The sequence below is a fragment of the Coturnix japonica genome, chromosome 7 (genome assembly GCF_054131305.1).
Source record: "Coturnix japonica strain WE chromosome 7, WE-NBRP24, whole genome shotgun sequence".
In the NCBI taxonomy this organism is placed as follows: domain Eukaryota; kingdom Metazoa; phylum Chordata; class Aves; order Galliformes; family Phasianidae; genus Coturnix; species Coturnix japonica.
Genome location: NC_140669.1, coordinates 25,506,425 through 25,518,516, shown reverse-complemented (window position 1 = coordinate 25,518,516; position 12,092 = coordinate 25,506,425). Strand labels below are relative to the sequence as shown.

The 12,092-nt window shown below is 46.4% G+C and overlaps 2 protein-coding genes and 1 long non-coding RNA gene across 8 annotated transcripts in view; 2 read left to right on the top strand and 1 right to left on the bottom strand.

The window, feature by feature from the left end:
• SPAG16 (sperm associated antigen 16) overlaps positions 1–6,757 on the top strand; it is a 339,824-nt gene extending 333,067 nt beyond the window's left edge. Inside the window, exon 16 of the mRNA XM_015867952.3 lies at positions 6,428–6,757. Coding sequence (XP_015723438.2) covers positions 6,428–6,642 — 215 coding nt within the window. The 3' untranslated portion in view covers positions 6,643–6,757. The remainder of the gene's footprint in view (positions 1–6,427) is intronic.
• LOC146760125 (uncharacterized) lies at positions 5,674–7,623 on the bottom strand. Of its 2 annotated transcripts, none has more exons than XR_014948097.1 (2): positions 7,486–7,623; positions 5,674–6,911 (listed from the first exon to the last, which is right to left on the bottom strand). It is a non-coding gene; the product is annotated as an uncharacterized LOC146760125 (long non-coding RNA). The 2 variants fall into 2 exon arrangements; XR_014948098.1 differs by having other exon boundaries at positions 7,472–7,609.
• VWC2L (von Willebrand factor C domain containing 2 like) overlaps positions 6,877–12,092 on the top strand; it is a 36,925-nt gene continuing 31,709 nt past the window's right edge. For 2 of the 5 annotated variants that reach the window (XR_014948093.1, XM_085552766.1), the window contains exons 1-2: positions 7,020–7,802; positions 9,693–10,159. Coding sequence is in view for 4 of the 5 variants with exons in the window: in XM_085552766.1 (XP_085408892.1) it covers positions 9,749–10,159 (411 nt within the window). In the remaining variant the exon portion in view is untranslated. Of the gene's footprint in view, positions 8,701–9,692; positions 10,160–12,092 lie in introns of all 5 variants that reach the window. The other 3 variants (XM_085552765.1, XM_015867973.3, XM_015867971.3) reach the window with 3 other exon arrangements.

Below are 12,092 nucleotides of genomic sequence, written 5' to 3'. Positions count from 1 at the left end.
CATTTTGGTTGCATTTCTCTCTCAGTAAGAAGTGAAGTCCCCAGTGCCTACTGGCCAACCATCTCTCTGCAGCCCTGCTATGCTGCACACTTATATCTCATCCAAGACAGATCTCTGCACACATACTGGTATCGATACACTGCACGGGCAGTTTGGATTCTTCTGTCTTCCAAGGAAATTGCTTTCCATCTTTGCCAACTTATAATGAGCAGTTTGACTAAGGTACTTCAGTGCACTTGCTTTTTTTTATTGCTTTCTTTAAATACTTGCGTTTAAGAAACCTGCACTGTATGCCCCCACCCAGTCTATAAAGCTGCCTTTCTTTGTATCCGCTCTGATTATTGCCAAATGATAGTGAATTTGTTCATTACCAGTCCAGATACTATAACTCACTCTTGCTGTGATGAACTGGTATCAATTTCCCGATCCTACCATTGTCTAAGCAGATGATTACTGAGTTTGACTTCACCTGCGTGAGGTGAGTCACAAGTTTAAGTGCATTATGAGATTATTTTCTCCAGCATGTTTTGCCAATTCTCTGCCTATTTAAATACCTCAGAGAAGGGGAAAAAAGTCATTACGCTAAAGAATGGCAAAGGTTTTTTGTTTTGATACCAATATATGAGAACCCTATATCAGCAGATTGTTGGACCTCTTCTCTCTTTCCCAGCTTTTGCCTTTTGGTCTCCATTATTAGGAATATTAAAGTGAATTACTGCCTGCTCAAGACTGTTCTTCTGTCCTCTCCCAGGAAAGACACAAATAAACACAGTGGGGAGGCAGAGGAAGGAGGAGGTTGCCGTCATTTCCAGGAGGGGAATAGTGAGGAAGATTTATTCCCAGTTGAGGTTGGACTTGGAACAGCATTAAAAAAGTGCATTCATAAGCAGAACGTAGTTTGCATTTGGAAGATGAGCAATAATTGCTGTATTTGTTGAAAGCTGTTTATAGAACAAAAAAAACCCCAACAAAACAAGTAGAACATCTATCGTATGGTGAAGTCGGTTGCTTGGTAAATAACATTCTGCATGGTGTGACAGTAATGAAGAGTTTTATCTACAGCCACTGCAATCATAGTTTGCAGCATCTGTTAAACGTTTTATTTACTCTTATTTAGACAAGCATGCTAACATTTGCATGAGGAATCTTACGCTGTAGTGTTTGGAAACCTTCCCATCTGCCTTTCTCTCCACCCTTCCAAGGGTTCTGCAAAGTCAATGCTTTGTCTTCGCCCCAAGTCAGACTGTGTGCCAGCTCATGAGCTGCTGCAGAGATGCTCCATGATTTCCCCCTACTCCCCAGGTGAGCATCCCAGCCAGTGCATGTTCTGCCACAGTGCAGGATGGTCAGATGGCTGCTGTTGTGCTGTGCTGTGTCCAGGCTGGGCAGCGGGTCCCATTGGCTGGGGATGTTCTGGGTGTGCTTTGTGTTCCTGATCTCACTGAGCATGAGGAGCAGTGTGTCATCAATCTGAGTACCTCTGCGTGGTGCAGTGCATAGACCTGACTACAGACTCGGTCATCTGCTGCTGCCAGGATACCTATAAAACATTTTGCTATGGCAAGGCAGCAGTATCATGGCTAATTAAGCTCATAATTGCCTGTAGCCTTGTCCTCCCTGATCTATTTTCTGCATTTGTTTTTGTGGTTGTTGTTTTGTTTTATAAATTAAGCTTAGACTGCAGACTGTTTGAGGCTGGGACTGGGGTGTTGCACCTTTTACATGCACAAGAAGGTGCCCTGACCCCCAGAGACCCCTTGGGCTGGGTGTCTGGGTGGCAGTGCACGTGGCTGCTGCTCCACTGATGACTAAAAGTACTTGAGCAGAGGGATCTATGCAATCCAGGAGGGCTGAGTGCCTGAATTCTAATACTATCCTGAGCAAAGATGCCTTGAAGAAAATCAAGGGATCAGTAGCCCTCGGTGAGCATGGTTACAGCAAAACCCTTCTCTGTATCGACTAACAATCATCATGTGCCTCTTCTGGGCTGGAGTTGAGAAGTTCTGAGTAATGACACTGGTTGAACCATTAATGGAAGTCCTTAAAATATAAGTTGTTTCTTGATACTTTCCATTTTGGGGCATCTTTCTTTTCAAAACAAAAACCAGAACCAAAACCAGATGCTGCTCTATGCGCATAGGAAAAATCAATGAATGGGATCAATATTCCCTCCACAGGTAATAAATGCTGAGAAGCATTTCTGTCTATCTAAATTGATCCTAGAGAATTCTTTAAATTGGTTCTGATGTGTATAAAAATCATTTCCCTATTGATCAAAGCTTTTCTTTCTTTAGTTCTTTGATACGTTATTTCATCTCTGCCATCAGTAATGGTCCCAGGCTTCTCTATGCAGTTATGTTAAACAGAGTGTCTTAAATCCATGCGAGATCATGATTTTAATGAATCAGGAAATAACTGGACTTGCATCTTAGAAGATGGATGCTTTGCTTACAGTTAGGCAGCCTAAGTATTTTTAAACTGGCAAAGCCACTACTTCTGAATTACCTACAATAAAGCCTAAAATAGTGGCTGTGATTGTATTGGAAGCAATTGCCCAAATCCAGCATCCTTTACTCTGGGCATCACTGCTGCTGCTACAGGCAGGTGCCTTCTCTGCCTTTCTTTTTCCATGTTCTGCTCTGTATCTGAGCAAGAACATCCCACTGTTGGGTAACCCAGCTCAGGGGTGTTCAGGCGACATCTTAAGGCTTTGGCCAACAGCATTTATCAACTGTGGAGCCCAGTACCTGCAATCTGACCTTCTCTTTCTGCCTTCCCAACCCAGAGGTGTCGCTGTCTCCAGCAAAGCACTGAATGTTGTCTTGGCAGGGTTTCATTCAAAATTCATTTTACAAAGAAGACAGTAATTGTGGCTGTGATTTCTATTAGGACCTTATGGAATATAAATTGTCAGGCTGTCTTTTGACAAGTGAAGGTCTTGTTCCCTCTACCCCAGGTAATTTGGTTCTATCAACCCAGCAAATTAATCTTGTCTGGTTTTGTGTTCTGAAGAAGCGGAGTAACAAATTCCATTGCTTCAATGTACCAGCACTATTTGAAATGTAGCTCCCAGTTGAAATTAGGAGATGGGTTTTGTATTGTATCTGCGTACGTGGCTTTACCTTCGATAGTGTTCACAAAGCAACATAGGTACTAATTGATTTTAAGGTCCAGTTCTGTTCTCAGAACAATGTTGAGATGTGTCTTTAGTTCCAGGAATAAAAGAGCGTGGCTGACTTTGATTGCTTTTATGAAGCACAAATATTTTTGCAGCCCAAAGAGCAGAACTGCCTTAGGAATTTATCTGTGCCCAAAGCAAAGGGCACTGCCAGGCTGGAGGTGGCAGCCTGGACAGGCAACGTGTGGTGCTGGGAACTGAGCCTGTTCTCTGGGGGATGCTGGGTGTGGAGATGTGCAGCAGGAGCTTGTTGTAATGCTGGAAACAAAAGGAGCAGGGAGGCACTGTTCACATGGGAAATTCAGTTGCATCCTAAAAGATATGTCCAGAAACACCATGTCCCATCTGCCAGTGGCTTCGTGGGCTGCATTGCAGCTTCCAGGTGGAGTGGGGTTCATAGAATCATGGAACTGTTTGGGTTAGAAGGGACCAAAACTGACAGGGTTTTGTCCACACCATGTGGGTGAAAGTCTGGGCTATTAAACCCTGTAGGGATTAGCAATGGGTTCCTCTGTGGGTCCCTAAGATGGAAGCATAGTTGCATCCTGGGCTTGGCTGCAGTGCAGGATGTGCATAGAGAGAAAAGATAAACAGCCAAATACATTTTAGCACACAAACATTTTTGGTGGGGTAAGTCACCATCCCTTTTAGTGACTGCTTGCACAGAAGTTGTTTATACCTTCCAGTGCTTTTGCTGCTATTCTTTCTACCTTTTCTAACTCACTGCATGCTTTTTGAAGCAAATGACCAGATGGTCAGAGCTTATGTTATTCTAAGGATGTAATAGGGGTACATCAGAAAAATTAATACCTCTGTTCTAGCAATAGGCACCAACAGATAAGATGTAATTAGTACAAGGGCTGCTACCATGGGGTCTCTTTGGCATGGTGATGTGCTCTGTCATCACTCCACCATCACAGGTGGAGGAGGAAGAATGAGCTCAGGGCTGGAGTTTGGGTTATCTCCCCATGTTGCTGGTCTGTGGGCGTACCAGCAGATCTGCAGCAGCTTTGCATGGGATGGATGTCTTTGTAACCTTGAGTTTGAGATCTGGAGGTGCTCTGCATCTTCTAATCAAAAACTGTTTGTTTTGATATATTTCTGCATTACCTGCTGAGTGCAGTGGATTTGCACAGACCTGCTCGACTCGACAGCATACCCAAAGGTGTATGAAGGGTTATCTCCAGGCTTCTGTCTTGCTCTGAGCGTTATATCAAAATATTACATTATAATGAGCAAAGTGTTATGGGTGTGTAGATCAGCGGTGATGTGATGGGTGTTGGAACAGGATCTCATTTGGTGCATTCCTCTCCCCTCTCTGCTTGTATCTGCAGTGCATCCTTCTGCTACAGAGTGAGGAGTTGCAGTGCTCATAGCCAGCAGCAGCAATGCATCACGGGTGGTAGAGATAAGATGGGAGATAAGATGCTACTCCTTAGCAGGGCTGCCCTCTGCACCCAAGCCCTTTCCCTGGCATGGGGAGATGTGCCATTTGCTGTCGCACCTCATAAACTACTGGCAAGCTGCAGTTGTCCAAGCCTTCCTTTTATTTTTGTCTCCTTCCTGTCCTTCTCTGTTTTTAACAAGCACTTCGTTATGGCTTTGAGGAGGCTGAAAGTGACATTAACCCCCTGCCCAGCTGTTGTGGTGTCAGGGCTCCAGGCGAAATGGCATTTATTTGGCTCCTGGAGAAGTCATCCCAGCGACTGCCTGGAGAGCCTGGCTGCAAGTGAAATCCATATGCAGTGCTTCTGTCAGCAAAGACTCTTTCTGGAAGAGAGTTTGTAATAAATATTCACATCTGCTGTTTTGGACACTCTAATCCATCCTACAGATCTTTGCTGTGTCAGGCTTTGTTCTAGATGAGGAAACTGGGTAGTTGTAAAGGTTTGCAAATAGGGCATATTTATCATGGTTAGCTCTACCTTCCAGTTGCCTTTCCTGCAGAGGCATCCATGACTACACTAAGCATAATGCATGATTAAATATTCTCAATGCATTTGTGAGTAGCTTTAGACTGCATGTTTCTTTGGAGAGATGGAGAAGTGGCGTTGGTTTGCTTCCCAGGTTGTCAAGTGAGCCAGTGTGGCAGTCATTGTTGTGAATTAGCCTGAGTGGAAGGACAATGTGTTTCCTGGATGAACAACATTGTATGGTCACAGCCAGCACTGTGGCTTGCATGGAGTTTATGCTGGGAGGACTGATTCTTGTTGTCCTATTGGCTTTTTGGTGAATTCTTACATGACTAAAATGGCCCAAATCTCTCCCATTTTTCACAAACTCCCCTCAAAATGATGGCTGTAGTGTCCGATGGACTTTGTCATTGTCAATATTACTTATTCCTCTGCTTTCAGAAGGAAAATACTGATACGTGAAAAGAGCTGTAATCGCTTGAAGGGTATTTTGAACTTGCTCCCAGTGGAATAAGGCATTTGGCATGACTGGATCTCTTTGCTGGGAGGACCACATTGGCTCTGAAATGAATGTGTCAATCCTTTCTTGTTTTTTCTCTTTGATTTCTTTTTGTTTTATTGTTTTAATTATTATTATTTTTCTGTATGTGGCACTCATGACTATGACAGTTAGTTTCCAAAAGGAGGGAGCCTCTATCTGGCAGCAGGGTAAATAAATGTGCTAAGCACGTCACTTAACACCGTGTACCCATGCTGGTATTTAAGCAGGAGGACAAGTGACTTTCTGCATCACTGGGAGTGATGAAACCTGGGTCTGCCTGGTTTGTCAATAAGTACATGGAAACTGCAGACCCTTTAGGACCTTTTAGACTTAGCCCTAGTTCTGTCAGAAGGCTTTTCCATAAGGCTCTGAAGGAGCGAGGCATTTGAGTTCAGTTGGATACCCAACCTCTCTGCAATTTGGCTGAGAACTGCTCTTTACTTTAGGGCAGTGCTGTCTAAGAAGAGCAACGTAACAGTGTGACTCTGATACCTCCAGCTATCAGTGGGACATCTGTTTCTCTGCTTCTCAGCCTGCATGTCAGAATCTGGCTCTAAATAATTGCACGCAAGTGGAATAGCTGCGCCCTTAATGAGTGGCATACCCAGGTCTCCAGATTCACTTAATCACTCTGAATCCAATCTCATTGTCATTGATCTACTCAACTTTCCCATCATTTATCTCAGCAAACGGAGGCATGCAAGACCTGGTTCATCTTTACACTGCCCAGCTCCAAACTTCCAGCACCACTGCCCTTGCCAAACCCACTAACTTTGCTCTGTGTTTCCATTCCAGGTCACACCGTGGCCGTGGCGAGCAGCGATGGGGCTGTGAAGGTTGTGCAGCCGGGGCTGGCCCAGCTCCATAGCCTGCAGGGCCACGGCGAGAGAGAAGTGCAGAGCGTGGCCTTCCATCACCTGGCAGAGCGGCTGCTCTCAGGGGCTGCCAACGGCACAGTCTGCCTCTGGACCTCAGAAGCCTCAGTGCTTTCCATGGAAGGAACAGCGTAGCAGAGAGGGCTTAGCGAAGCGTTTCCATAGTTAATGTTTGCAGGGGGCAGAGTTGCATGAGAAGAGTGTTACCCTGCTTTTTAACCCAATAAAAGCCCCGGTTTGGCTTTCTTTATGTTGTTTTCCCCAGCATCCAGCATCCCTCATTCGGTCGCTCCGGCAGAAATAGCTTTACAATGACGCCTAATGACAGAGCAGCCGAATTGCAAGGAGATCGATTGTGAGCGTATCGCAGCGCAGCCAGCAGCGCACGGCTCCCCAATTCCAGCCTGCGGGAAGACGGGAAGTTTTAATAATGCAGCAAGGTGGGATTTTGGATGCAGCAACCGCTCGGGCCGCCGCCGGGGCAGGAAAGAGGCCGAGTTGGGGAGCGCAGCAGTGACAGCAGTGGGATCACCGCAGGGCTGCGTGCTGCTCCCCGCACCGTGGCCCCGCAGCTGGATTCCTCTCGATTTTGTTTGTTTGTTTTTTTTCCCCCCCATTCCCTTTTTTTTCTTTTTTTAATTATTTTTTTTCCCACCCATCCTAATTTTTTTTTTTAATTAATTACTATTATTATTATCACTAATAGAGGGTGGGGTGGCAATGCCCATCCCCAGGGCTGGGGAGTCCCCACAGGGGAGTGGGGCCCGCTGGGCGCCGGGCTCCTCCGCCCTCCCTCTGCCTGCCCGCCGCCTCGCCAGCCCCCGCGCCCCGCTTCTCCCCCCTCCTTCCCCGGCTGTGGCAAATCCTGCACTGCAAGAGATCCGCTGGGCTTAGGGAGGGGATCTCTCTGTTGTTGTGGTTTTTTTTCCTTCTCCCCCCTCCCTACCCTCCCCCGTCTCCCTACCCTCCACTTGAGACCTGAGGAAATCCAGCCCAAGTTCTCCGCGATGACTGCGCTGCTGGCATCGGGGTTTCTCCGCGGCATCCCTGCCTCTGAAGCGCCGCGCCGCTGCTCGCTCTGAATCCTCGGCGCCGGGTGAAAGCTTAATTCTCATGCCGTGGTTGCTGGGCTGCCGCTTTCCTGCATTTTGCCATGGGAGGTGGAGGAGAAGGGATTGTCCGTGAGTCAGCGCTGAAAATGTGATTAGGAGGAACTGCTTTCACTAATTTTTGTCTAACCTTTTAGTCCATGTTGGCCTGTGACCCCTCGCAGCTTTCAGACTGAGCCTGATTAGGTAAGTGTGAATTGTTCACTCGGGGCGAGGGAAGGTGGATGGAAGCGTTTTACTCAGGCACATAGCATGGTCCTGGCCCCTCTCCCGATGAGAAATGATGAGAAAGTTGGGCTGTAAACTAATTGTGAGCAGAGCAGCGCTTGTTTACTTGTTGCAGTCTGTTGGTGCGAGCTGTCTGCAGTCTGTCTGCTCTCCAGGATCACTACCTGGCAGTTGCTGTGGGACAGCTCGGATGGCTACAGGCTGTAGGAAACACCGTGCTCTTATTTGTGAGCTTCAGAGGACTTTTGATTTTTAATTTGGAGAGCTCCGTCCTCAAGCTTCGGCACCTTCTCTCCATTGTTTCACTGCACATGAATTACTTCATTTGCTCCTGCTGTGTTGTGTTAGTTAGTTTGTTTGCTTCCTAAATATCTACCAGTCTGCAGTATTACAACCCAGCCTACCTGTAGCATTTAGGTGGGCATCGGCTTTGTAGCTGAGTAAAGCAGGATGAACCTCCCGAATCCCAAACAGCACGTTACAGTAGGTGCTGCTGACAGGTGCAAGAGGGTGCCCGGTCCTTGCGCTGGAAATGCAGCTGGCACTTCAATTAAGAAGATATCTTTTGCATTTGATAAAGCTTGTGTAATATCCGGTGTCTCCCTCTGTTGTGGCTTTGGAAAAACTGCTTTGTCAACAGGATCCCTCAACTGCTTCTCCAGGAGTAAAGCTCGCTGCCACTGCTGCTTTCCTTCAGCTAAGGAGAATGAATTGCTCCACATCAGCAGCCCGTCCAAAATCCCAGTGCTGAAGGAATGAATACCCCCCAGGGGTGGAGGGGGCATGTTTGGCTGTGCGTGTAGGCGATGCATATTGTGCGCTGTGCGTCTGCCTGCCCGCAGACAAGCCATGCTTGGTGAGTGCTTCCCCTCCTCGATACAGAGCTGACATCTTATCTCACTGAAAAGTTTGCTGTGGCACTTTGCCCGGTCCTCCCTGGAGGGGTCAGAACCCACCGCACAGCTGCTGCTCGCGGGGCCGGGCAGTGATGTGGCACAGCAGGCAGCCAATTGCACACCCAGGGATGCAAGGAGCTTCGCTCTGAGCTCAGCCCTGGGGCCAGGCAAAGCTGCTCCCTGTGCTGTGCTGCTGCGCTCCCGAAGTTTTAGAGAGGTTCCAGCCACGATTCAGCAGCTCTGCACAACACACCGGCATTTAGCATCCTGCTCTCAGCATTTCTCCCAGGGAAGCACTGGAATGCTGAATGGTGGAGGAGAATCGCATCATGTGTTCGGTCAGGATCATACGGACCTGCTGCTGGCAGCCTAGGCAGCCCCTTTTCTTCTTCCTAAATGCTGCATGTGAAACTCTGCTGCTCCACCTCTCATACAATGAGTACAATCCAGCTCCATCTTCTGTGCTGGATGCAGATCTGCCTGCAGAGTGTGCTTCCCTTGTTCTTCAGCCCCCTTCCAATTGATGAGGAGGGCTGTGTGCTGCACGGAGGGACAGTGGCCACAGCAGGAGGTTAAGGCCATACTTAAGCTGGGGTTCAAATCCCTCTGGGTTGTCCATCCCCATGCATCTCCAGGCAGCTGCTCTAACTTCTGTTGCAAGAGAAAACTCTGCACATGAGGGAAATAAAAATGAGGTGATTCTCTGAGCCACCATTTGTATAGAGATGTTTTGTGAGCACACGCTTACAGAAGTGTGTCTAATTTATGTATTTCGTGTGCTTTATTCTCATTACACGTAACTCAGGAGAGGCTTATTCCAAATGAAGCAATGATAGCTATCTGCACAGTTTGAAAGCACTGATTTATTCTTTCATGCTGGTTGAAGGTATAGCCCTTATTAGTTGATGTTCTTTAATACCTTGAGTTCTCACTTTAAAATGTTTGCTTTCAGACCACAGCACTGGTCTCCTTATGGAAGCAGCTGTTTCTATCCGACCCTGAGATCCCATGGAGAAGCTGAGGAGGGGGATGGCTCTTCACATCCATGAAGCCTGGATACTGCTGTTTGTAATCCCTGGCTTGGTCACGCCGGCTGCCATCAACCACGAAGACTACCCCGCTGATGAAGGGGACCAGACCTCCAGCAATGACAATCTGATCTTTGATGACTACCGAGGGAAGGGTTGCGTGGACGACAGTGGTTTTGTGTACAAACTGGGAGAACGTTTTTTCCCGGGGCATTCCAACTGTCCCTGTGTTTGTACTGAGGATGGACCTGTTTGCGATCAACCTGAATGCCCTAAAATCCACCCAAAGTGCACAAAAGTGGAACACAATGGATGCTGTCCGGAATGCAAGGAAGTGAAAAACTTTTGTGAATATCACGGAAAAAATTACAAAATATTGGAGGAATTTAAGGTATGGAACACTTCTTTTTATTCAAGTTTTTCATGTTAATGTGATTGATTGAAGGCTTGCTGGGGACTCTGAGGCACTTGGTATTTGCTTACTGCCTATAGCAAAGATGTTTTCAGCTGCAATAGAGGTCAGGCTAATGCAGAAGGTGCCACCTTCCCCCTCACACGCACTCAGATCAGCTAGAAGTCCCCAAGTGAAATGCTGATGCTCTGATGCTGCAATGCTGGACAACTTCCCTGGTTGCTCGCAGCTTGAACTGAGCTACCAGGGGGGTCTGTAAACATAGTGGTAAACCAATGCTGGGTGCTCTTTAGTAACCCCTTTTCCAATTTGGATAACAGAATATGATGACACAGTACTGACAGTTATTGCTTATTACTGGACGATAATGTAAGTAGGCTGCAGGCTATGTAGAATGTTTTCATTGCAACTGTGGTAAGGCTGTTCAGAATGGCAAAATATTAATTGATAGTAAGATGACCATCTGAAGTACAGAGGAACTCAGTTACAACAGGAGAGTTCCTGTTGGAAAAGTTGTGAAGAAACCCTTTGGGAATGCGTTGTGAAAATGAGACCAGATTTCAAATGCCATTACCCTTTACACAACCTGCACCTCTCATTCTTCGGGGTTTGATTACATGTTTTCAATTTTGCTAAGGAAAACTGCATGTCACAATGAAGAATGGGGTCTGTAAAGGCAACAGGTATACACAAGTTTGTTCTCCCTGGTCACGAGGCATTAAAATTCATGCCTCCTTAATTAACAGCTGCCTATAACTCTCTGTGGCTGTATACCCAATCTCATTATACACTGGCCAGTGTGTTTTCTTCTCTGACAGTGAAAGTGCTTCCATATAGACCTTAGTACTGCGGAAGTTCTTGTAGCATAGAATGCAATTCCCTTTTTTCCCAGCTATTTTTTTTCATTCTCAGTAAAGGTAATATTTCAGTTTCTTTCTTCTATCATGTGTAGTTTACATTCATCTTTTGCTATCCATCTGCTGCTGGAATCATTCACTATGGCCAAGACAATCTAGAGCCTTAAACAAGGCAAAACAAATATATGAGGAGGGCTGTTCTTCTCATCTTGCTCTCTGCTTTGCAGAGGAGCATGCAGGTGCTGATCTTGTGAGCTGCTTTAATCACAATTTCTTCTTGTCCTACAAAGGCTGTCCCAATTTCATCCCACAGACGTTGTTCTCCGGTGGTCTCACATCCCATTCTGGCATATGATTGGGAAGGTTGCAAGGAGTTGTTTAGGAGGGATTTTAGGAAAGCAGTGGGAGGATACTGAGATGGACCTGCTCACTGAAGTACCTGTTACACGTGAAGAAAGTTCAGAAACATTAATCGCTTTACCTGCAAGAAGTAATCCCACCTGGTAAAGGATTAGAAGGCAGAGAAGTGGAATTGATGGAGGGAGGGTGTTGTGTTCAACAACTGCAGGGTATCGTGTGGGAGCAAAGCTCCAATATCCTCAGAAAAAGGCAGATTAGGTGGTGGCCCATCTAGACTGAGACTAATGTGGGATCATTCAGTTTTGGCTCCATTCGTAGTCAAGCTCTTGATCTCAACCTGTTTTTTACAGAGAGCCCGATGCTTTGTGCAACAGGGCAGAAACTGCTGTTGGGGGGAATCTGTGTGTTTACCTAGAGTAATTCTTGCTCCTCTTAGAGATTTAGGCAGTGGAAAATCAGTGTGCACTTCCAGGGGTGTTTTGGGGAAAAAGAAATATGAAAAAAGAACGAAGAGCTTCCAAGATTCAGAAAATTGCTGCTCTGAAGGGAAATGCTGACATCATTGAAGCATTGGGTTATTTTGCTGTTTGCTTCCACAGAAGCAAGATTTTATCAGCCAAGTCTGTAGAAGAAATCCTGAGCAGTCCATAGCTTTTGTAGGCTCTGAACTCTGCTAGTCTCTCATCCTGGTGCAT